At 56.5% G+C, this 24,415-nt stretch overlaps 3 protein-coding genes across 4 annotated transcripts; 1 reads left to right on the plus strand and 2 right to left on the minus strand.

The window, feature by feature from the left end:
* Positions 1–2,992: 2,992 nt before the first annotated feature.
* LOC118853521 (solute carrier family 22 member 20-like) lies at positions 2,993–9,906 on the minus strand. The gene is made up of 10 exons (XM_036763646.1): positions 9,559–9,906; positions 7,542–7,645; positions 7,012–7,166; positions 6,469–6,637; positions 6,216–6,339; positions 6,003–6,118; positions 4,543–4,760; positions 3,886–3,994; positions 3,339–3,542; positions 2,993–3,065 (listed from the first exon to the last, which is right to left on the minus strand). Exons 1-10 carry the CDS (start codon positions 9,904–9,906, stop codon positions 2,993–2,995), a joined length of 1,620 nt encoding a protein of 539 aa, XP_036619541.1.
* A 1,949-nt stretch (positions 9,907–11,855) lies between these two features.
* Positions 11,856–21,123, plus strand: PPP2R5B (protein phosphatase 2 regulatory subunit B'beta). Of its 2 annotated transcripts, XM_036763645.1 has the most exons (14): positions 11,856–12,120; positions 12,307–12,856; positions 13,668–13,864; positions 14,180–14,281; positions 14,396–14,488; positions 14,674–14,804; positions 15,111–15,170; positions 15,764–15,872; positions 16,354–16,407; positions 16,506–16,556; positions 16,801–16,920; positions 17,673–17,800; positions 20,132–20,233; positions 20,351–21,123. In XM_036763645.1, exons 2-14 carry the CDS (start codon positions 12,658–12,660, stop codon positions 20,487–20,489), a joined length of 1,485 nt encoding a protein of 494 aa, XP_036619540.1. In that variant the 5' UTR covers positions 11,856–12,120; positions 12,307–12,657; the 3' UTR covers positions 20,490–21,123. The 2 variants fall into 2 exon arrangements, with proteins under 2 accessions (XP_036619540.1, XP_036619539.1); XM_036763644.1 differs by lacking the exon at positions 11,856–12,120 and having other exon boundaries at positions 12,147–12,856.
* Positions 21,124–21,525: 402 nt separating this feature from the next.
* Positions 21,526–22,354, minus strand: GPHA2 (glycoprotein hormone subunit alpha 2). Its single transcript, XM_036763667.1, has 3 exons — positions 22,178–22,354; positions 21,762–21,946; positions 21,526–21,627 (listed from the first exon to the last, which is right to left on the minus strand). The coding sequence occupies exons 1-3, from the start codon at positions 22,272–22,274 to the stop codon at positions 21,526–21,528; spliced, it is 384 nt and encodes a 127-aa protein (XP_036619562.1). The 5' UTR covers positions 22,275–22,354.
* Positions 22,355–24,415: the final 2,061 nt, after the last annotated feature.

A 24,415-nucleotide genomic window follows, 5' to 3' on the forward strand; every position in this document is an offset into this window, starting at 1 on the left:
CATTGAACGCCGGGCCAAGAACTTGACCTGGGAGGCTCCAGGAGCCGGGAGGGTGGGAAGGGCGTGACTTGAGATAAGACCTTTGTAAGAGGCAATTCCCCCAAAGGCGCCTTTGGAGCCCCCACCCTCGCCCTCCAGTAGCCTCCCGTTGGGAGGCGGGGAGGAGTATTGGGCCGGACCCTAGCATGCCCTGCACGGGCAAAGGCTCGGAGGTGGTAGATGGCCCATCCTGTGTGAGGCCATCAGCCCACAGGAGCTGATGAAGTTACAGTGTTAGGGACTGGGGTGGGGGGAGAAGAGGACCGAGGATGTGGGGGGCACCCACAGCTAGGGAAGGGGATGAGGAGGGGGCCAAGAGGTGAGAGGAAAACCGGGAGGCTGGACAGTGTCACAAACACTGGGCTGGGGAGAATATGGGTGGGGGAGGGGAGGAGGTATGGGTCTAGTCAGACCAGAAAGAAGGAAAACCTGAGCAGAGCCTCCCTCCCCCCAGTGATGGCCAGTATGGGAGGCGAGGGCTACTGTCATTCTCACTTTAGAGTTGAGGAAACTGAGCCACACAGGTGAAGTGACTTGTCCAAGGTCACACAGCTACTACGTGGTCTGAGGCAGGGCTCCAGGTCCAGGGCTCCCTTTGCTGCCACCTTGTGGAGGTTGAGGCTGGCCTTTCACTAATATCGTGAGATGTGATGATACCCAGGTAAAACTGGTATCGGGCCAAAGTGGGGGTCAAGAGTGCGCCCAGGGGCAGCTAGGTGGTGCGGTGAGCAGAGCACCAGCCCTGGAGTCAGGAGGACCCGAGTTCAAACGTGGCCTCAGACACATGGCACACTTAGTAGCTATGTGACCTTGGGCAAGTCACTTAACCCCAATTGCCCTGCCTTCCCCCCTCCAAAAAAAAAAATGAGCCTAGAGCCTAGTGCCCGGGCCAGGGGTTCAAATGCTTTTGAACAGGATAACAGTAATGCAAGTGTGAAAACATAATTCGAAAACAAGACAGTACTTTGAGACCATCTGTTCCAAGGGATCTTAGCCTGGCTTCTGTAAGATTTAAAAATAAACCTATTTAAATATAATTAGTTAATAAACTCACATAAATCATTGGCTTTTCTATATATTACTAACAAAGTCCAGCAGCAAGAGATAGGAAGAGAAATTCCATTTAAAGTTACTGCAGACACTATAAAATATTTGGGCGTCTACCTGCCAAGACAAACCCAGGGTCTATATGAACACAATCACAAAACATTTTTCACACAAATAAAGTCAGATCTAAATATATGGAAAAAAAATATCAGTTGTTCATGGGTAGGCTGAGCTAATATGATAAAAATGACAACTGTACCTAAATTATTTTACTTATTCAGTGCCATACCAATCAAACTACCAAAAAAAATTTTATAGAGCTAGAAAAAACAAAATTCATCTGGAAGAACAAAAGGTCCAGAATATCAAGGGTATTAGTGAAAAGAAATGCCAGGGAAGGTGGCCTAGCCATACCAGATCTTAAGTTGTATTACAAAGCAGCAGTCCTCAAAACCGCTTGGCACTGGCTAAGAAGCAGAGGGGTGGATCAGTGGAATAGGTCAGGTACACAAGACACAGCAGTCAACGACTATAGCCATCTTCTCTTTGATAAAGCCAAAGCCTCCAGCTTCTGGGATAAGAACTCAGTGACAAAAACTGCCGGGAAAACTGGAAAACAGTATGAGAAACTGGGCATAGACCAATATCTTACACCCTACGCCAAGATCAAGTCAAATAGGTACATGATTTAGGTATGAAGGCTGACACTATAAGCAACCTAGGAGAGCAAGGAATAGTTGACTCGTCAGATCTATGGAAAGGGGAAGAATTTATGACCAAACAAGAGACAGAGAACATTGTGAAATACAAGGTGGATGATTTTGATTACATTAAATTGAAACGTTTTTGCACAAACAAAGCCAATGCAGCCAAGATGAGAAGGGAAGCAGAAAGCTGGGCCTCATTTCTAAAACATATAGAGAAATGAGTCAAATTTACAAGAATACAAGTCATTCCCCAGTTGATAAATGGTCAAAGGATAGGAACAGGGAATTTTCAGAGGAAGAAATTAAAGGTATCTATAGTCATATGAAAAATGTTCTAAATCAGTATTGGTTAGAGATGCAAATGAAAACAACTCTGAGGTACCACCTCACGCCTGTCAGATTGGCTAACATGACAAAACAGGAAAATGATTGGAGAAGATGTGGGAAAACTGGAACACTTATTCATTGTTGGTGGAGCTGTGAACTGATCCAGCCATTCCGGATAGCAATTTGGAACTATGCCCAAAGGGCTATACCACTTCTAGGGCTGTATCTCAAAGAGATCATAAAAATGGGAAAAGGACCCACCAGGGTGCATTCCTTTTATTTATCTGAGAATCTCCCCTCCCTCATCTCAGCCTCCACTTGGCAGCTTCTGGTGACTCCAGAACCATCCAGGGGCAGGCCTTGTGACCGTGTCCCAAGGAAGCAGAATCCCAGGATCTTGGAGCTAGGGGGACCCACGAGGGTGTCTGATCTTTTCATCAACATCCCTGCTAAGGCCCTCGCTCCAGAGACTTCCCAAAGGTGCCTGGGCTGGGCAGTGAGGGAGTGTGGGAGACCCCAGAGGGTCACACGAATATAACATGGGCTGTCTGTGCAACACATTTCTCATACTTAGTCACAGACCTTTGTAACTAGAATGGAGCTTTTGATGTCTAGGGAGTGAATCAACAAATGTGTAATAAGCATCTGTCACTGAGGCTTGACCCCAGACGGGGAAAGTACACTTGCAGACTTCCCTCTGTAGAGTAGGGAAGAAGGAAGGGCCCCAGAGCAGGGCGATTTTGAGGTCATCCAGGGGCCTGTCCGAGGTCATGGAGAGAGGAAGTGGCCAAACTGGCATCTGAACCTTCTGCCATGATGGAGCGTCCATCCTCTCCCTGCTCCATCTCCAAGATCATCTCTTCCCAAGGATGTTAGAGCTTGGTCTGGAGGGGCCGGGCCCCCTGCCATGGCTTTCTCAGCAATCTGCTCCAGCATCTCCGGACCCTGGGGTTGGGAGGGAAGTTTGACCTTTGTTCTAGGCTTGGTGCCCTCCCTTTTTCCCCTTAGGGAGCTCTGGAGACCTGGGCAGAAGAGGTCAGCAGAACTTGAGTGCGTAAGCAGGCAGTTTGGGGGTCACTAAGCCTGGGCCAAAGGTACCCAGGCCACTTCAGGCTCCGGGGTGAAGTACACAGTGTTAGGGAAAAGGATGGAGGAGGAAACCCCTGGGAAGGTCCTATGGGACAGGATCTCCTCCGAGAAAGGCTGGAGGTCACCTACTGACTCTGAGCTTGTTCCAAGGTGTCAGGCAGGGGCAGACCCCTTGTCTCTGGCAGGAAGACAACCAGGAAGCTGGCTGCCAGAACAGTGGTACCAAAGAGGATGGGAGGCAACAGGGGGAGTGTAGGGCCTGCCAGCAGGACCAGAGGGGCCACCGTACCTCCCAGGTGGCCCACCATGTTGGTGACCCCCATCCCAGTCATCCTGCAAAGCAGCAGAAAGGGTGGGGTCAGGGTACAGGCTCAGACATGCTCACACACACAAGCACATGCGGTCATAGGAGAATTCCTGACACACAGGTCCCAGGATTTAGAGCACAAAGACCCCCGGAGGTCATCTCTTGGGGACAAATGGCCTTGTCAGGGTCACGCAGCTCAGAGTAGCTAAGCCAAGACCTGGATCCAGGCCACACAGTGTGTCCCGCTCATACAGTAAGTATTTAATAGATGTTTGCATAGCAGAGCCCTCTGGCCCTTCCCACCCTGCCAAGGCTCCAGAGGATTTCAGGTGTGTGGGAGACAGAGAGGGAGGAAAGCCCGGGACTCACCGGAGGGAGGTTGGGAAGACTTCGGAGGCGACGAGAATATTGCAGCTGAGGGAAGCTGACATGAAGCCCTTGGACAGCACACACAGCCCCATCCGAAGGTGGCCCAGCTCTGCTGGGAATCCGGAATCAAACCAGACCAGAGGTTTTGAGGGATGGTGACCCAGGGTACCGGGGGAAAATTGGGGAGAACAGGGGAAAGGATGGGGCAGGGACCAAGCGGTCAGAGCTGGCGAGGGGTGGGGGGTGGGCTTAGAACCTAGAACATCTGAGCCAGGAGAATTTCCCTTAGGTTTATGAAATCATCACAGCAGAGAAGTACTTCCATGTAGAGAGGAGGGAGCTGGGGCCTGAGATGATCTGATGAAGCTCATGTCATGAGGACATGTCCTAACTGGTACTAGAGGCCAGGCTTCCCTCAGCCGCCCTGGCCCTCCCTAGGCTGCCCTAGTCCTCCCATGGCATCCCCAGCTTTCCTTCTCCGGGGCCTGGGATCCTCCCAAGTATCACTGGTCTGCCTTCCAAGGGCTTTCGCCACCAAAGTTGTCTCAAGTCTGTATTCAAGCTCCCAGTACCATCGGAGGTGGTCAAGGTCAGCCCATCCATTGCACCCCCCCACATCTCTGCAGGTGGTCTCTGGCCCAACCCAGCCATACCCACCCTGTGGCACTGGAATGGCCCCCAGAAGGAGTCCCGCTCCGAGCACCATGCAGGACGACAGGGTGAGCTTGCGCCCCAGACGGTCAGCCAGCTTGGGCACCAGGAGGCGGAAGGGGAGATCTATAACCCCCAGGATAATCTGAACCAAGTAGGGATCTTCCCTAGGGAAACGCTGGAGGTCTAGGGCCAGAGAATAGAAGGCAAAACTGGCAGAGAACCTGGGAGGAGAGGGAGAAAGGGATAAGAAGGTGGGGGATTAACCCAAAAGGCACCATCACAACTGCAATATTGGTCATCACTGCTTGGAGCTTCATCTTCCTCATTGGTCAAATGAAAGAGCCAGACTGGACAGCCTCCGAGGTCCCTCTGAGTGCTGATGTTCCATGTTCTCTGCTCCAAGGTCCCTTCCACCTCTGATGTTCTAAGGTCCCTTCCACCTTTGATGTTCCATGCTCTATGTTCCAAGGTCCCTCCTACCTCTAATATTCTCTGTTCCAAGGTCCCTTCCACCTCTGATGTTCTATGCTCTATGTTCCAAGGCCCCTCTCACCTCTGATGTTCTAAGGTCCCTTCCACCTCTGACGTTCTGTGTTCCAAAGTCCCTTCCACCTCTGATGTTCCATGTTCTATGTTCTAAGGTCCCTTCTAGCTCTGATGTCCCATGTTCTATGTTCCAAGGTCTCTCCTAGTTCTGATATTCTGTGGTCTGTGTCCCCAGGTCCCTTCTATCTCTGATGTTTTATGCTCTAAGGTCCATCCTAGCTCTGACCTTCAGTGTTCCAGGGTTCTTTCTACCTGTCACATTCAGATGACTACTTTACAAAAAAAATCAGCCTCGTGGCCCCCTTTAAGAAGAGAGTTCCCTAAAATAAGCACACAGTAGGTGCTCAAGCAGCAGCCTTAGACTCCACTCACAAAGGCTGGGGTTTGCTCGCACATAGGGTGCCCCAAACTTGGGCCCATAAAAGGCATGTAACCATGAATTGTGTGGACAGGGGGCTTCCCCCCAGGCTCAATCTTACACATTTAATCCAAAGATTGTCCCCTTCCCCTCCTTTTCTCCAGAGGACTTTGGCCAGAAGACACGCTGTTTGATAAATGTTTGTGGAATTCCAGGAACCTTACAGGAAATCCAGCCCAGCCTCCTAACTTTGCAGAGAAGCTGTGGCCCGGAGATACGCCCACCCACCCACCTTGGTGACCTTGGGGGAGTCACTGCTTCTCTAGGCCTCAGTTTTCCACATCTGTAAAATGAAAGGGTTGGGCATATGACTTCTGAGGTTCCTTCTGGCTCTAGAACCAAGATCCTGGGGAAATGAGGGATGAGCCTGCTCTCCCCGCCCCCCCCCATCGCCATCTCCCTTCCATCTTTGCCATGGAAGTCTCTCACCGATGTTCTGTTCCCCCAGCCCCATCCCAAACTTTCCTGGCTTTTCTGTCTCCTTCCCCACCTCACTCACCAAATGCCCATGATACATGCCAATATGGCCAGTATCTCCCGGGACCGAAACAGGTCCAGAAAAGAGGACTCTGGAGTTCTTTCTACCTCTTCCTGGGAACAGTCTGATTCCAGCATCTATGGGGAAAACAAAAGGGTCTCAGAAGCGGGATCCAGTGGACTCTGGTGGGCAAAGCCTGGAGCTAGGTCAGCCCCTTCCCTTCCGCCTCCTCACCTCCAGGGAGAGCTGGACCCTGGCTGCCGGAACCCTGTTGATCCATGACACCATCTTCAAGGACCTCAGGACCCCAGAAAGGCGCCGCCTCACCATCAGCCACCGGACAGATTCTGGGAGCCACCTGCACAGTGATCAGCTCGTAGCCTGACCGAGCTCGCTCCCACACCCTGGAGCCTGGCAGCTGGAGGGGGAGTCTTCTGGTACCCCTCCCCATGGCTAGTGGCAGGGCCCAGCCCCGCAAGGTGCTCACCAGCTACAGAGGAAGCAGAGGGCATACGGTGCCCCGGCAGCCAACTGCAGGTGCCTCCAGCGCCGGAGGCCAAAGGCCAAAATGGCCAGATTGAGCTGGCCCAGGCTAAGCACAAAGGAAAGGAAGCCGGATACCGTTGCCCGGTGAGAAGGTGGTGTCCACTCCAGAACTGGGGGGAGAGAGAGCCTTGTCTCACGGTGCCAACCCTCCCTGCTTGGCCTGTTGCCCCCCACCCTGGCAGGGCCCGTCTCTGCAAGGGGGCTCTCATGACATCAGGGGGAAGGGGACAGTCATCCAGCAAGCCTGGGTGATCAGGGAGCACAGAATGTCAGAGATGGGAGGATCCTTGAATCTGGAGCATCAAATGTCAAAGTCAGGGGGTGTCTCGGTAGGAGGCTTACCCGCAACTCCATTCCAGGGAGAGGCTGAAAGGAAGCCTGCCACCCATTACATCCGTCCCAGCCTCCCATTCAGCCTGGAGCCTGAGCCAAGCCTCCAGGGGAACCCTCAGTCCCTCCGAGTCACCTGCTCCCCCCCACTCACCCAGTCCTATTCCATTAAGTACCATCCCAGATATGCCAGAGCCACACAGGCAGCGGCAGACACAGTAGATGGAGAAGGAGGGAGCCAGGGCTGCCCCCGTGCTCAGAGAAGCCACCTGAAGGAGGCACCAGAGGAAGACGGTCCTTCGGCCCAACCTGGCGGGGGAGGGGGGGGGCAGGGGCCAGGGTTAAAGGGCAGTCTGGGCTGAAGCAGCCCCACAAACCCCCAGAACTGGGGAGAGAGAGAGACCCCCCCAGGTGAGGCAGTAGGAAAGGCAACAGTCTGGCCAATCCAAGTCATGGCCCTGGGGGATTATCTTTGGATGCCCCAAAAGTGGTCTCAGCTACTTGGGCAGGAATCCTTACCCCTCCACCCCCATCTCTGAGAAGGGCTGCTTCAGCCTTTGCTGCCAGGTCCTAGGGATGGGAAATTTTGGCATACTCCAAGAGTGTCTAGTCCACTCTGGGACCATTCCTAATTCACCCTCAGCCCCAGGGATGCCAGCCAGGCAGTGCTGCTACGATGCTCACCTGTCAGCCAACCCCCCAAAAATGATGGCACCCAGGAACACTCCTGCCATGTAAACTGACTGGGCCATGCCTTGGAGGCTTTTCAGGCTGCAGACTAGGTCCCACTGTTGGGGGAGAGAGAGCATCTTGCCTATGTACGTAGACTGAGGGGCGAGGAAAATAGTGGGGAGGGGCTGGACTGGGAGGGAGGAGAACTGAGCTGGGCTGGCCGGGCCACCAGGCACCTTGGGGAGCTTACAACATGTCTCAGCCTCAGTCTCCCCTCTGCACCTTCCAGGGCTATTGTGGGGGGTCGTGGCCATGAAAAGGTTCTTGGTGGAGTGTAAGGCACAGGCATGTATGCCCGGGAAAGCAGTAGGCCCAGGGAGTCAGGAGGGAGTACGGAGTCCAAAGGGGGAGGCCCTGGAAGGACCAGTGGGGGGATGCAGCCTCCTCCTGCCTGCCTCTACCATCACACACTGCTCAGAAGCCTTGGGGACCTGCAGCCAATTTCCCCAATCTTTCTGCAGCAGACTTCCCCTGGAAGAGATCACCCTCCCTCCCAGGCCCTCATCTTGTAATAATCTTTCCTTAAAGACTTCTTCATTGGCTTCTCTCCTCCCTGGACTGTAAGCTCCAGGAGGACAGTGGCTTCCACTAATCTTTCCTATCTCTCAGTGTCAGCTCAGGGCTGTGCCCACAACACCATTGGTGCTTAATAAATGTTTATTGGATGAATGAAGATGCATTTATTAAGCACTTATTGTGTACCAAATATACTCCCACCTCTGTGCTTTTGCATTGTCTGCCCCCCCAGCCTGGAATGCCCTCCCATCTCCCCTTTACTGATCAGAATCCCTTGTTTTCTTCAAGATTGCTTAAGAAACAATTCCCACCTGAAGCCTTTGCGGATTCCCACCCTGCTTCTAGTGCCCTCCCCCGCCCCCAAATCTGTCTGTTCTCCACTTTGTAGATACTGATACATACACAGGCATGGAATCTTAGCTTTGTATCTGGAAGGGAACTTCCAGGCCATTGATTCCACTACCAGTGCCATGTTAGAGATAGGAGACTGAGGCACAAAAGTAAAGTGACTTTCTGAGGGTCAGACAACGAGTGAGTGCCTTTGGTGGGATTTGAACCCAGGGCCTTCTGACCCCAAGGCCAGTCGTCTCTCTGTTCTGTCACGGCTGAAGGCCAGCTTCTTCGGGGGGGGGGGGGAGTGTTGCATTTTTGCATCCCCAGGATATACAGCTGGGTACCAGGTATACAGTAAAAACTTAATAAGTGCTCATTGATCGGTTATTACCTTGTGACCTTGGGTAATCATATTACCTTCATGGTTTCCTCATCTGCAAAGTGACAGGGGTTGGACATGCCTGCCTCAAAGGCTCCTTCCAGCTCTAGATCGAGGGTTCCATGAAGGAGTGATTTTACTTGGCATTCAAGGCTCTCTATAGTCTGGCCCCTACCCATTTTTCCAGACTGATTTCACAATGCTCCCCTGCCCCCCACTTTAGGACCCTCACAGTCTATCCCACCCCCTCCCATAACTGGCTTAGCATGGTGCCTGGCACACAGTAGGCATTCTGCCTGCCATGCTCTCATCTTTCCCACACTGAAGTCCTACCCATCCCTCCAGGTCCAGCCCACCTCCTCCAGGAAGGCTGCTTCCCCGACCCTGCAGGTCAGAAGAGATGTTTCCCTCCTTGAACTCTCACAATACCTCACTTCTTTATCAAGTTGTTTTCTGGAGCGTTTCTCATGCTCTTACTAGAGTATAAGCTCCAGGAGGACAGGACCTTCTGGTGACCTTCAAAGCCCCAGGCACAGGGCCTCACACACAGGAAGACCTGAGTTCAAATCCTGCCCTAGACACTTTCTAGCTGTGTGACCCTCAGTTTGAGCCTCAATTTCCTTATCTGCAAAATGGAGAAAGTAACAGCCTCCCCCCCCAGGCTTGTCACGAGGCTCTGATGAAATGGCTCATGGAGGGGGGCAGGGGGCCAGCCACCACCATCACGGCCATCGCTGGTACCTCAGTAACGATGGAGCTCTGAACCGTGGTGAGGTTGTACACCCAGCCCTCCACACAGGCCTCCGTCTCGTTGGTAGCATTGCCTCGGAAACGGAGGCATCTCTCCGGCTTTCCCTGGGCATCCACCGGCCATAGGTCGCTGGGGCTCCTGCAGTAGTGGTCGGGAATGGAGGCTGTGAAGTTCTGCAGAAAGCTGTGAGTGCTCACAAAGGCAAAGGGCATAGACACTATGGCCAAGTAGACCATCTGGAAGCGCCCCCACCCTCCCACCTTCTCCAGCAGGCCCCCCAGCCCCTTTGCCTTCGTCACGGGGCCCCCATTCTCTCCCAGGCCCCTGCCCCTGCCCATGCTCCCCCAGCCCACAAGCTGCCCTCCTTGGAACTGACCACACAGTAACTTATGGGGAACAAGGTCCAGTTCATTCAGCCGAGGGATACTGAGGTGCTGAAGCATGAGATGCTGAGAGGGCAAAGGTCGCATGTTGGTATTTGGGATGCAGGGCATGGAGGGAGAGGGGCCAGAAGCAGGAGGGAGAGTCTGCATATAAGGGGTGAAGAAGTCTGGGGGGAAGGGCTTGGTTCTGCAGAAACAGTCTGGAGGGCTCTGGATGCAGGGGAAAGGTTTGGGGGGTTGGATTTTGGGAAGGGGCCCAGGACTTTAGGAGGGACCCCCATGGCTAGCCGCCTGGCATTCTCGGCTGTGGCTGAGTGGCTTCTTCTAGTGTTTTGTTTGTTTTTGCAATGAGCACCCCTCCTTCCCCATTCCATTGGCCCCCAGACTCAGGTCCCCATCAATTCATTTCCTCCCAGGGAGGGGGGCTGAGTCGAGCCCGGGGCGGGGTTAGTCAAGCACCCTGCCATTCCAATCTGGCCCTTTAATCCTGAGACTATGATGTCACTGAAGACTGTGCGGAAGGGAGGGGGACTGCAGGACCCAGGATGACTTCATTTCCCGGCAGCCTCAGAAGAACTACATCTCCCAGCGGCCCCTGGCTTGATCAGCTCAGGTTAACGCTTTTGCCGCTGGCTTCAGAGGAACTGAAGTTCTGAGGAGGCTGAATAGGTCTCCCCAGCTACCCAGAACCAGAGGCTGGGGGTTCTAGGTCTAGAGAAGTCTCCAGGAAGCCTGGACTCCCCGGCCCAATCCCATCATTCAGTCCACAAATATGTCTTTAATGGGGCACTGTACTGGGTACAGAAAGGATGCCTAAGATGCTGGCTCGAAGGAGGAGCCCCTCAAGAAGCTTACTCTTTAGTATGAGAGAAAATGGACATGTCTAATATGATGCATTAGGACATAAGTGCTATGAAGTCAGATGGGAATAGAGGACAGATTTGGGAAGAGAACTCCACCCTTGGGCCAAGCCTTCTCTCTCTCTCTTTGGGACTCAGTTTCTTCATCTGTAAAATGGAGGGCTTGGACTAACTGGCCCCCAGAGGCCCCCCCCAGCTAGGCACTCAGTTCATTCATCCCCCCAGAGCACCGACCTTCCAGACCCCTCCTCACCTCCGGGGCCTGGCTAGTTGCTTAATCTGGGCAGACAAAAGGGTAATGGGCTTAGAGCTGGAAGGGAGGGACTTTAGGGACTTTTTAGTCCACCTCCGCCTTTGCCAGAGGGGGAAACCCCCGCAAGGCGAAGGGCGAATGACCGCCTGGGATGCCGAAGGCCAGCGTTACAGAGCCGGGGATTCCAACAGAGACCATGTAGTTCAATACTATTTTACAAATGAGGAAACTGAGTCCCGGAGAAAGGGGCAGCTTGCCTCACCCAGGTGGCAGGCAGAGTAAGGATCTAATTTCAAGCCCCCTCACCCCAAAGTCAGTATTCTTTCTGCTCCTCATCTCTCGTCTGCCCATCTGTCAAATGATGGAGTTGAATCGGACGATGGCCAAGCGCCGCTGGGTGCGTGCTGGGCAGCGGGGGTTCCGGCTGCCGGCGGACCGGCGCCTTTAAGCCGAGCAGGACTACATTTCCCGGGCCGCCCGGGCAGGGATGACGCAGCCCCCTCCCCCTCTCCCCCGCGGGGAGGCGCAGGGCGGGCGGGGGGAGGTGACTTGATGTCATTCTGAGCAGCTGGGGCGGCCGGTGCAGGCAGGCGGAGCGCACGGAGCTCCCGGCCCCCTCCCCGCCGCCCGCCAGCGCCCCCCAGAGCCGGGAGCGGGGGCCCCCCCGCAGTCGCAGGGGCCACACGGGGAAGGGGGGGACCTTCAGCAGCAGCTCCGGCAGGGCGCTCCTTCCTTCCCTTCCCTGCGATCGCTCCCCAGGACCCAGGCGCTCGGAGCTCCCCGCACGCACCCCGAGCCCGGGCTCAGCCCCAGCCCTGGCCCCAGCCCCGGGAGGGGGGGTGCGTGCGGTGGGGGATGCCCCAGCGCCCGCAGGGGACCCCCCGGCCTCGGGCTTCCCCAGCTGGGGCGAACCCCGAGGAGCACTGCCTCTCTGCTCTCTACCCCAGGCCAGAGCGGGGCCAGACCCTCGCCGTGCACCCCCGCCCCTGAGGGGGGGCTTTAGCTGAGGGTCGCACCCAGCCTCAGGGGGCCCCCCCACACCTGGGTCCCTGGGAGGTGAGTGAGTGGCCCGGCCTCCAGCTTTGGGGAGAGAATATGGGAGTCTTCCTCATTCCCCACACTCCGACCTCAGAGGAAGATTAACCAGTTCTCTTCCTGGTCTTTCTCTCTCTCTCCCTACTCTGGCTCCCCCCCTCCCCCTCTCCCCATCTATCTTTCCACTGCCTCTATTTCTACATCTAGGATCATTCTACGATCATTCTACCTCGACTTCCCCTCAATAAGAACTCCGTAACCAGCTTCTCCTGCCCCTCCCCCAAGGGCCTGACACCTGAGGACCCCCACCTCTTCTAGCTGCCCCCCAGGGACTGACTGGTTACTTGGTGGGGCCCTGGGGGGGGGCAAAGGGAGTAGTACTTGTACCAGAGTCACTCCTCACCAGGTCCATACCCTGGCCAGGATGGGTCAGCTAGGGGTTCCCTGTTAGCCAGGACTTTACCCAGCATCCTCTTGGCAAAGTGGGCATCTGGGGGGGTGGAGGCTTTGACTCCTTCCCCCCTTTGCCCCCTGACGCTGCTGCCCCCCTTAGTCACCATGGACACCAAGCTGCCCCCAGCGAGCACCCCAACCAGCCCTTCCTCCCCGGGGCTATCTCCAGTCCCCCCACCGGACAAAGTAGATGGCTTCTCTCGGCGGTCCCTCCGGCGGGCCCGGCCCAGGCGCTCCCACAGCTCTTCCCAGTTCCGATACCAGAGCAACCAACAGGAGCTCACCCCCCTACCGCTGCTCAAGGGTGAGTGGGCCCTGGGAGCCGGGAGGGCTGCCCCAGGATCAGATGCCAGGTTCTCTCTGCCCTTTTGCTGCCTGTCCCCTGGGGCTCTGCCCTGCCCTTTCCGCCCCTCTGACCCCCTTTGCTGACGCATGTTCTGTTCTGCCTGTCATCCATGGAGGTGGGGGGCTGGTCCTGCCTCAAGGGTCACCCAGCCGGGCATCCCAGCCTGGAGTAGGGTGCCTCAGTCCAGCTTGGGAACATGCTGGGGAGCCCCAGGCCCAGCCTTCAGCTGGTTCTGCTGATGCTGGGAACAGAATGAGCCTGCTGAGCTCTCAGCCAGTCCCTGGGCTCCTGAGATGTGTGTGTGCTCCTAGCCGGGGATCCCTAAGGCACTTTCCTAGCTTTCCAGCCCAGCCTCCTGGGAGGCAGCTGACACTGTTTACCTGGTGTGGCTCCTGGCCTCATACACCAGTTTTCTGGCCTGAATGGACTGAGGGCGAGAGAGCTAGTAACTGTAGCAGCTGCCCCCAGAAAGCCGAGGATCCTGGGGGTCACCTTCCTACTTGAGTCCAGAGAAGGGAAAACAAGAGAATAAGAGTGAGGCAGAATCAGGGAGCTTGGTGTCTTGGCATGGCCCTGGGAGAGCCAGGGGGCCAAGCAGGGATACAGGTGAATCGGCTGGGACCAGGGCTGGGCTGGGGCAAGTAGGGCCTTGGAAGACCAGCCTGGGGAGGATAGAGCAGGGCCTAGGATTCGGGGGCATCCACTGCCCTGGCCATGCTGCTGGAGCCCAACCCCCAGGGCTCAGGCTGGCCCCCGCTTCCCTCCTCAGACGTCCCAGCCTCCGAGCTCCATGACCTCCTGAGCCGCAAGCTGGCCCAGTGTGGGGTCCTCTTTGATTTCCTGGATTGTGTGGCTGACCTGAAGGGGAAGGAGGTGAAGCGAGCAGCCCTCAATGAACTGGTGGAGTGTGTGGGGGGCACCCGGGGTGTCCTCATTGAACCAGTGTATCCGGATATCATCCGCATGGTGAGCAGGCCTGGGTCCCTCAACTCCATCCCAAGGCAGCACTTGGGGTCAGACCACTTGCCCTTGGAGGGTCACAGGCCCATGGATTTAGAGCTGAAAGGGACATTAGAAGCCATCAAGTTCTGTCTCTGGATTTGATAGATGAGGAAACCGAGGCACAGGGATTTAGGTTCAAGGACTTACTTGTCCAGGGTCACGGAGCTAGGAAGTGTCTGAAGCAGGTTCTGAGCCCAGCACTCCAGCGGCCCCTAGCTAGCAGCAATGAAGGACAGCTTTGGAAGGGGTCCTCTCCTGAGCCTTCCTGACCCTTCTTAGATTTCAGTGAATATCTTCCGGACACTGCCACCCAGTGAGAATCCTGAGTTTGACCCTGAAGAAGATGAACCCAACCTAGAGCCTTCCTGGCCACACCTGCAGGTACTTGGGCCTGGGGTAGAGGAAAGAGGTCCAAACGCTCTGGCCCAGCAGGAAAACTTGGGCCTAGGGTACTGGATTGTGTGGCTTAGGTCCTCTATCTCCTCCCCTCCCCAGCTGGTCTATGAGTTTTTTCTACGTTTCTTGGAGAGTCCAGACTTCCAACCCTCAGTGGCCAAGAGATATGTGGACCAGAAGTTTGTATTGATGGTGGGTGAGGCTGGAGCCCAGGGGCCTGATGCACTGAGGCCCTGGCAGGGAGGGGAGGGCGTGGTCCAGTCCCTGGGGATCCGGATGGAGGGACCCTCAGCCAAGGGAGGGAGGGAAGGATCGGGCCTTGAGGCTGCCTGGGGCCTCCCCTCCGCCAGCCCTGGCCCTGACCTTGGGCCCCACAGCTCCTGGAGCTGTTTGACAGCGAGGACCCCCGGGAGCGTGAGTACCTCAAAACCATCCTGCACCGGGTCTATGGCAAGTTCCTGGGCCTTCGTGCTTACATTCGGAAGCAATGTAACCACATCTTTCTTCGGTGAGTGTATAAGCCACCTGGACCTTGGCTGTGGGATGCAAAGGGTGGGGGTGGGGGGGCGGTGCAAAGGGAGCAGGGCTGGCTGAGGGTGGGGAACCGTGCAGAGGGTGCTGAGTGGAGGGCACCTTGGCTGGGGGGCAGGCCAGGGACAGGGCTCTGGGAGGGGCAGGGTTTGAAGAGGGGTGGAGTTATGGGTAAGGCTAGACCCCGAGGTGGTAGTAGCTTTCTGTGGGGCTCTGGAGGAAGGGACTTTGGCAGGTTGGCAGGGCTCAAAAACCCCATCTTACATCCTGCCCCTCACCCCAGGTTCATCTATGAGCTAGAGCATTTCAATGGTGTGGCTGAGCTGCTGGAGATCCTAGGGAGGTGAGCCAGACCTACAGCTGGCCAATACTGTGCAGGCCAAGGCAGCGCCTCCCCCAGGGAGCTGTCCAGCATGTAGGGGCAGGGCTGAGGCTGAGCTGCTGGGATCTTCTCTTCCCTCCCCTCCTCCAGTCCCTTTTCTCTTCCTCATTCCTCCTTTCCATCTCCCCTCTTCCTTCTGCCTCCTCCCAGCCCTCCACCTCCCCCCTCTACTCTTCCTCCCTTCCCTCTTTCTTCTCTCTCCTCTCCTTCCTTCCTCCCCTTCTCTCTATTCCCTCTTCTCCTCCTTTCTTCCCTTTTTCCCTCCTCCCTTCCTCTCCCTTTCTCCTCCTTCCCCTCTTCTCTTTCCCTCTCTTCCTCCCTCCGTCCCTCTTCCCTCCTCCTTTCCTCCCTCTTCCTCTCTTCTCTTTCCTCTTCTTTTTTTTCCTCCTCCCTCCCTTCTTTCCTCTTCCCTCCCCCTCCCCTCCTCCTTTCCTCTCTCTTCCTCTCTTCTCTTTCCTCTTCTTTTTTTTCCTCCTCCCTCCCTTCTTTCCTCTTTCCTCCCCCTCTCCTCCTCCCTCTTCCCTCCTCCCTCATGTCTCTTTTCTCCTTCACAGTATCATCAATGGGTTTGCATTGCCCCTGAAGACTGAGCACAAACAGTTCCTGGTGCGAGTCCTGATTCCCCTACATTCAGTCAAATCTCTCTCCAACTTCCATGCCCAGGTGAGCCCCCCTCCCCCCAGTTCCTGGCCCAAGGCCCAGGCCCCACTCAGAACCAGAGGACTCAGGGCCTCAAATACCTCCCCCACCCACCCCTGCCCATCCCCTTCACTTCACATGTGAAGTTCAGAGGACAAAGGCTAATCCAAGAGAAAGATTTGAAAACAAACCTGCCTGTTGGAAATTTTAGGGGAACATCATGGGGCAGAGGAAAGGGGCTGATCTGAGGGGGTTGGCATCGGCCTTGCCATTTCCTGGCCAGGATGTTGCGCAGTCGTGGTGCCTCTCTGGGCCTCAGTTTCCTTGTCTGTGAAATGGGGGGGTGACATCAATGGCCTCTGAAGTCCCTTCCAGCTCTACATAATCCCTCCCCACTTGGTATTGTGGTGCTCCTTGTGCCCTGCCTCTCTGGCGGGCTGCTGGTTCACCTTGCCTTGTTCTTTTTCTCCTGCCTGTCTGCCTGTCTGTCTCCCATCCTCTGCAGCTGGCATATTGCGTAGTACAGTTCCTGGAGAAGGATGCCACCCTGACCGAGCATGTGAGTGACCAAGGCACCAGAGTGGCCCGTCCTCTCGGGGGTGGAGGGGGCGTGGCAGGGTCTTTGCTCCCTCTCTCTGACTCCCCCCTGCCCCACAGGTGATCCGGGGATTGCTCAAATATTGGCCTAAAACCTGCACCCAGAAGGAGGTACCAGGGCAGCCACTGGAGGGGCTGGATTGGGGAAGACTGTGCAGGATGGCTACTGGAGGGATTGGGGGTGCTCTGTGGGGTGGCTGCTGGAGAGGCTTGGCAGGGGAGGGGAACTGTTTGGGATGGCTGCTGGAGGGGCTGGGGAGGAGTGCTCTGCAGGGTGGCTGCTGGAGGGTCTCAGAAGGGGAGGGGGGCTGTGGCTTCTCCAACAAGGGGGTGACTGATGCCCCCCATCTGTCAGGTGATGTTCCTGGGGGAGATGGAGGAGATTCTGGACGTCATCGAGCCCTCCCAGTTTGTCAAGATTCAAGAACCACTCTTCAAACAGGTCGCTCGATGTGTCTCCAGCCCCCACTTCCAGGTACAGAGGGGAGGGTGGGCAGACAGACAGACAGACACATAGGCTGGACAGGACCTCAGTGATCACACAGCTCAGCCTCCACGTGTCACATGGGGGCTCTCTGGGGATCATAGGGCTCTATGATTTAGCACAGGAAGGGACCTTAGAGATCAAACTTCCTTGTTTTACAGTTAAGGAAACTGAAGCCCAGAAAGAAGGTGCCCAAGAGGAGGCACCACTTGTGTGATCTTGGACAAAGTCATGTGACATCTTTGGGCCTCAGTTTCCTTACCTGTAAATGTAGGAGTTACACCAGCTGGCCGCTAAATTTCTCATCCCATCACCCTGGGTAGTTTCCCCTCAGCCTTAGGGCCCCCTGACCTGGGAGACAGGAGGCCTGGGCTCTTCTTGCCCCCTCTGGGCCTTAGTCTTCACTTCTGTAAAATCGGAGAGTTGGACTGATGAGATCCGGACCCTGGCCAGCTCTGACAGCGGACACCTTGGCATAGTAGAGAGGGCTGGCTTTGGTGGTGGAGTCTCCTTCAGTGATTCCCATGTAAGAGGAGAGCCCTTTGGGCCCAGGTCTAGAATCTGGGGATGGCTCATCCCTGCCTATGGTGACCATGATGGTCAGCACAGGGAAGAAAAGGGGGGAGGCGGAGGGATGAGAGGAGGCAGAAGGAAGAGGGGAGACGGAAGGGAGGAATGAGGAGGAAATCTGGCCAAGGCCCCTCCCCAGGCCCAGGGGCTCACTTGCCATCCCACTCCTGTAGGTTTCAGAGCGGGCTCTGTATTTCTGGAACAATGAGTACATCCTGAGCCTCATTGAGGACAATTGTCACACCGTGCTGCCCGCTGTGTACGGGACCCTCTACCGAGTCTCCAAAGAGCATTGGAACCCGTGAGTGCCCACTGGGACAAGGAGGAGTAGGGGCTACCTTCCACCAAGGCCTGCCTGTCCTAAGCCCCCTCTAGAGCTGATGTGATCTTCAGGGGCCTTCCCAGTTCTAAGTCGAAAAGCACTTATTAAGTACCTACTGTGTGCCAGGCACTGGCCTAAGCCCCCTGGGAGACACAGAGAAAGGCAAAAGCAGCCCCTTGCCTCCAGCAGCAGACACAGCATGCAAACAGCTACACCCAAACGAGTGTAGACAGAAGCTGGGGGGGTGGGGTGTCGGGAGAGGCTTCCAGGAGATGGTGGGATTTGAGCTGAGTCCTGAAGGAAGCCAGGGAGGCCAGGTGGGGCAAAGAAGAGACAGTGTAAGGGAGGCACCAGATGAAAATGTGCAGGGTACAGCCAGGAGGCTGGATGTTGGGAGGCTGGGGAAGAGGTGCTTTCCAAGTCAAACAGAAGATTTTATATTTGATCCTGGAGGTCCTGGGGAGTCCCTGGGGTTTATTGAATGGCGGGGGGGTGTTTGGAACATGATCAGACCTGCCCCTTAGGAACAGCGGTGTGACAGCTGAGTAGAAGATGGTGGGTGTGATGGTCTGCATCCTAAGTCCTCTCCCCCCTCCAGCCCTGACATTCCTTGTTCCAAGGCCCCTCCCAGCCCTGACATCCCATGTTTTAAGGCCCCTCCCAGCCCTGATATCCCATGTTCTAAGGCCCCTCCCAGCACCAGATGTCTTGTGTTCTAAAGTCCTTCCCCAACCCGCCAGCACCATCTCTGAGAGAATTCCAGAATTCAGCAGCCCAGTCTAGTCCAACCTCCACACAAAAGGAATCCTCTTTCGGATACATTTGAGAAGTGGTCCTGTAGCCCCTGCTCAGAGACTTCCAGGGATGAGGAGCTCACCTCCTGTCCAGGCAGTTCATTCCACTTGGGCCAGCCCAGACTAATCCCTCTTTCATCAAATGTTTGAACTCAGCTCTTCTGTTCCTTCCCATGAGGCTTCTCCAGGCTTACCATGCCCCGTGTCTTTAACATGTCCTTCTGTGGCACAAATTTGAGGCCTTTCACCCACCTGGTTGCCCTCCCCTAGACCTTCTGCAGCTTTTTGATGCCCTTCCTAAACCTTGAACACAGTGCTTCATTTGGAATCACCCAGGGCAGGGCCCAGAAGGCCTCTTCTCCTAGGCCTCAGAGCTATGCTTCTTAATGCTACTCAGGATCACAGCAGCTTTCTTGGATGCCCCATTGTCCTCATATGGAGCTTATATTCCACTAAGTCCCCCAGATCTTTTTCAGATAGGCTGACATTTAACAATGCTTCCCATTGTGAAGCTAATTTTTTTAACCCAACTGTAGAAGTGGCTATGCCACTTAATACCTGGATGACTTTGGGTACATCCCTTAACCTCTCTGGGGCTCATTTTCCTTCTCTTTCCTGATCTGTAAGATGAGTTGTGAACCAGATGAAATCTTAGGTCATATAAGGTCCTTGTTGTATCTGCTGCGGTCCTTCACCACTCTGAAATTTTGTGGTTCTACATTTGGGTCCATTCCTAGATAAATAGGTCCTTCCTGCTAAGAGAGTCCAGGATGGGGGCGGGGGGTGACTGTCCTCTTGTCCCCCACTCAGGTCAGACCTCATCTGAGGGGCTTACGGATTCCGTTCTGGAGTTGGGGGAGAAGTGAGGATTTTTCACTTGGAGAAGACTTGGGGGAGGGGTGGGGCCGAAAGAAGAGGGATCAGTTTTATCCTGCTTGGCCCCAGAGGCAGAACTGGGAGAGTGTAAGAGCTAATCAGTAGTGAAGGTGGGATGGGTTCCATCTCTGGAGGGAGGCCTCCAGGCAGTGGGATGGGTTCCATCTCTCTGGGGGGAAGCCTCCAGGCAGTGGGGTGGGTTCCATCTCTCTGGGGGGAAGCCTCCAGGCAGTGGGGTGGGTTCCATCTCTCTGGGGGGAGGCCTCCAGGCACTGGGATGGGTTCCATCTCTCTGGAGGGAGGACTCTGGGCAATGGGATGGGCTCCATGTCTCTGGAGGGAGGCCTCCGGGCAGTGGGATGGGTTCCATGTCTCTGGAGGGAGGCCTCAGGCAGTGGGATGGGTTCCATGTCTCTGGAGGGAGGCCTCTAGACAAGGACTTGACAGGGATGCTGGATAGTTGAGGTGGGATGAGCTGGCTTCTGAGGCCAGCTCAGTGCCTGGCACATAGGCCACTCTCAATAAACACTTGCTGGCTGCTCTGCCCGCCCCAGATACCCTCAGGAAGCTCTGCCACCTCCTCCTGGGCCCTTCCCCCATCTCCCCAGGCTCATCTCTGCTCCCTGTCTCCCACTCCCAGGACCATCGTGTCTCTGATCTACAACGTGCTTAAAACCTTCATGGAGATGAATGGAAAGCTGTTTGATGAACTCACAGCTTCCTACAAACTGGAGAAGCAGCAGTGAGTGGGGGGCATGGGGGTGGGCTGAGGCAAGGGCACCTGCAGGTAGGGCCTCATTAACCCCAAATGCCCCTCTCTCTCTTTTCTCTCCCTGCCCTCCCTTCCCTGGCTGCCCAGGGAGCAGCAGAAGGCCCAGGAGCGGCAGGAGCTGTGGAAAGGCCTGGAGGAGCTCCGACTGCGGAGGCTGCAGGGGACAGATGAAGCTTTGCTCCATCGGCTTGGGGCCAGGACAGCCCCAGGAGGGGAGCAGAGCTAGAGGGACCCCCATCCCCGCCACACACACACACATGCACACACGCAGATGAACCATTCACCCCAGCCCCACTGCTCCCTAACCCCCAGCCTACCCCCAGGGGCAATGCCAGAGTATGAGGCAAGGCCCCCCAACCTGACCACCCCGGTCAGACCTGGGGGGAGAGGGGAGAAGATGGGGCATCTAGGGGGGGCAGAATCCTCCAGCCATCCCAAATGGACTTGATGGGCTAAGGGCCCCCAGGAGCTGTCAGCAAGGGGTTGGCACTCCCCCAGGCTGGGCTCCGGTAGCTTCAGGGGCCCCATTCCCCCCTCCCACCTCACCCCAAATGACCCTGGAACCCTCCCCAGGACCCTGGGAGCACCTCGTGCCAGCGCGAGGGCCTTCCCTCTCTCCCTGCCTGCCCCATGGACTCCAGGATGTATTTATTGCCCTTCCCCCAGCCTCAGTCTTGGGGTACCCCCTCCTCCTGCAAAACTTCTTCCCCTTTTTATTTATTGGGCAGGGAGTGGCTAGGGGAGGGGGCAGGGGAGAAGGGGCTCCCAAGGTCCTGGGGATGGGGGGGTTCCTACATGAATCATGATCTGGGCCCCTCTTCCCACTCTTGGGGGCAGATTGAATAAAGAGAGAAACTCCAGAACTGGTCAGTTTACTTAGGGGTTCCCCCACCATGTCAGAGATCACAAAGCTTGATGCCTGGGCAGGCCAGGGGCAGGTAACCAGCTGGATGGTAGCAGGCTGAGAAGGTTAGCCCTGAGAACGCACAGTTCCAGAGTTCAGTGGGACCAGAGGACAGAGAAGGGCAGAAATGAAAGGGGCCTTAGAAGGTGGACGGTCAGAGCCAGGAGGGACCTGGGGGGGAAGGGACCCCCAGGGAGGGGAATCCCCAAAATCGCCCACTGACTTCATCAGCAGAGCCAGGGACCCGGAGCCCAGATGTGCTAACTCCCAGTTCACAGCCCCTCCATCCTGGAGTGGGGTGGGGGCTGGGGCGGGGTGGGGGGTGAGCAGCCCGCCAGTGAGGAAGGCTGCAGGCCCCTCAGTAGCGGGACAGGCGGCACATGTCGCACTGACAGGCCCGAGCCGTGAAGATCTCCAGCTGTTCCCGTCGGCTCCCAGGGCACAGCAGCTCCACCTTCACCTGGGCAGGTAGGGGGCAGATGCAGGGAGAGAGAGGACCCCAGCGCTGGGCCTGGCACCTCTTCAGGCTGCCCCGGGCTTCCTCCCCAATGCTGCCTCTACAGCGCCCCCCACCCCGACCTCTCAGCTCCTGACCTTCTGCAAGCGGTTGATGGTACAGCACTGAGAGACCGAGGTGATGTTGTGCTGGTAGCCGCTGGCAGCCAGCACCGAGTGCCGCGAGGGAAAGGCACTGGACTCGCAGTAGCCCACGCAGGCATGAACTACGTGGGAGCCCCGGCAGGTGCCCTGGCGGTCACTGCGCACAGTCACGTTGATGGCTGAAGGGATGGGCAGGGGGCTCCGTGGCTAAGGCCCCTGGCCTGAGGCTGCCCCCCCATCCTGGGGCTGCTCCTCTCCCTGCCCTGGGACTGTCACTTTTGCTCCTTGGCTGAGACCCCCACTCTGGGGTAGCACCCCCCCACCCGAGCCCAGCTTCCCATGTGTCCTGTCCCCAGAGGCTTCTCCCCGAGGTGGCTTAGGACCAGTCACTCTTCCCCACAGTTACTCACGGTGCAGGTAACAGCCTGGGACCCCAGCCTCCTGACCCCAGGCTTCTGTGGCAACCAGGAGCAGCAGGGGGATGAGCAAGGTCTTGGGGAGTGCCATGTCATGGGTTTCTGAAATAGCATAGGCAGGTGTGTGTGTGTGTATGTGTGATGAGCATGTGTGTGTATGGGGGGGGTGTATGTATGTGGAGGGGGTTGTCCTTGGGCATTTCTCTGAATAGAGTGGCTGGCTGGCTGAGGGTGTGTGTGTGCCCTAGGTCTGTCTATGGTTTCCCTGGGCCGTTCTGCAGCCCTCCCTGCCCCCGCTCACTGCCCCAGGACCCAAGCTCAGCTCTGTCCTGCCAGGGCACTCTCACCACTTTGGAGCCGCAGATGCTGGGTGGGGGCTGCTGATGTCTCGAACCTTCCTCCCTTGGGTCTCTGGAATGGGGGTGTGCTCTCCTGCTTTTATCCCTCTCTGGCTTTGGGGCCACACCCTCCAGTAGAGATCAGCTTTCACCACCCCCACCTCCTTTTCCCCTGAAAGCCTCTGGGGAACTCCCACCCGAGAGGGGCTCTTTTCTCCCTTACACCGGGACCATGAAGAAGCGCTGGGCTCCAGTCGGGGGGCAGTGCGGCTCTGGAGCCCCCTCCTTGCTAAGCAGATGGATAGAGGTGGGAAGCATCCTGGGCAGTTCTGTGGGCCCAGGAAAGGTGAGGATAGTTGGCCAAGTGGGGGCCCCAAACTCGAATCCCCCAGTGTGGAGCTGGGGAGTGAGGAGGAGGGAGGGAGCAGCATTGAGAGATCCAAGTCAGAGGGGGAAGATCATGGGATCCCAGATCTAGAGCCAGAAGCAACCTCAAAGGCCCTCTGGCCTGCTCCTCATCAAACAGAGGCCAGGGCAGGGCTATGATGTTTGAGAGGTCCTCTGCCTCTGAAGCAGGCACTCTTCTCCTCCTCCTGGGCCCACAGGGGCCTCCTGCATGTCTGGGCGATCATCAGTGATGCCCACGATTGAAGGACAGACCTTTCTGGCTTGTTCTGGGCTGAGGGTTCTCCACCATCCCAGAAATGTTCCAGCTTGTCTCTGTTACTGAGGTGCCAGGACAGGGGGACCAAGCACAGAGGGAGCAGGGAGAGAGCAGGCACCCTCAGGCTTCCCATCCAGCCTGGGCTCTATGATGCCCAGGGCTTTTCTTCCCTGGGGGTCCTGGTGCCCTTTGAGTGCCAAGCACCCAGTGCCGCAGCCAAGCCAAAGAGAGGCCTGGAGAGGGGACCCAAACTCCTGAAGGAAAGTCATCGGGGCAATGCCTCTGCCTCCCTGAGGTTTACAAAGCCCCTTCTGGGTAACTGCCTTGGCACACCCATGGGCAAGCATTCATGTCTCCATTTTACAGGGGGTGTCACTGAGGCACAGAGGGGGAAATGTGTGAGGCTTCCCATGGGCATTAAGTGGCAGAATCGGGACTCACACCATCAGTCCCTCTGCCTACAGAGGAGTAAACAGAGGCCCACAGAAGGGAGGGCCTTTGCCCAGGTAGACACAGGCATTGAAGGGGCACAGGTGAGGCTTGAGCCCAAGGGGGCCTGGGTTTGGCTAAGGGGGGAGGCTGCTGGGCAGACCATGGGGGACAGTCCTAGGAAGGGACGGATGAGCAGAGGAGATGGTTGCTGGGTGGTCCCACCCAGAAGACCTGCAGCAGGAAGGGGCTGCCCAAAGGGAGGCCAGGGCGCCTACGAGGCAGAAAGGTACAGAGTGTAGAGGCCTGGCCTCAGAGACCAAAGGAACTGTGTTCGTCTGCCTCTGGATATAGTATCTGTGAGCCAGACAAATCACTTGACTTCTTAGTGTTCCAGACCATGGTCTAAGACCCTTTGTGTTGGCATCAGGGGGAAGGAATTACCCCCGCCTTCCTCCCCCCCGCCCCCCCCCCGCAGGAGTTCCATTACCCACAGGATGGGCTCAGGGCAGGCCACCTCTCTGAGACTCCCTCAGAAGAAGGCTCAGACTTGGGAGCCTGCACAGAATTCTGCCAGCGAGCAGGAGCTGAGCCTGGGGAGGCTTTTCCCCAGTAAATTCCTTTGTACCAAGATGAGGGAGTCCCCGCCGCCCCACCCCTGCCACCGCCGCCTTTCCTTCACTCTGCTAAGTCCAGTCAATAATCCGTCATAAATAATGTATTGTTAGGACCCTAAATGCTGGACGCGAGAGACCCAAACCGCTTCTCGGGGCAGTAAAAATCTCCTCGAGGACCACCAGA

This window comes from Trichosurus vulpecula, chromosome 6 (genome assembly GCF_011100635.1).
Source record: "Trichosurus vulpecula isolate mTriVul1 chromosome 6, mTriVul1.pri, whole genome shotgun sequence".
Lineage (NCBI taxonomy): Eukaryota > Metazoa > Chordata > Mammalia > Diprotodontia > Phalangeridae > Trichosurus > Trichosurus vulpecula.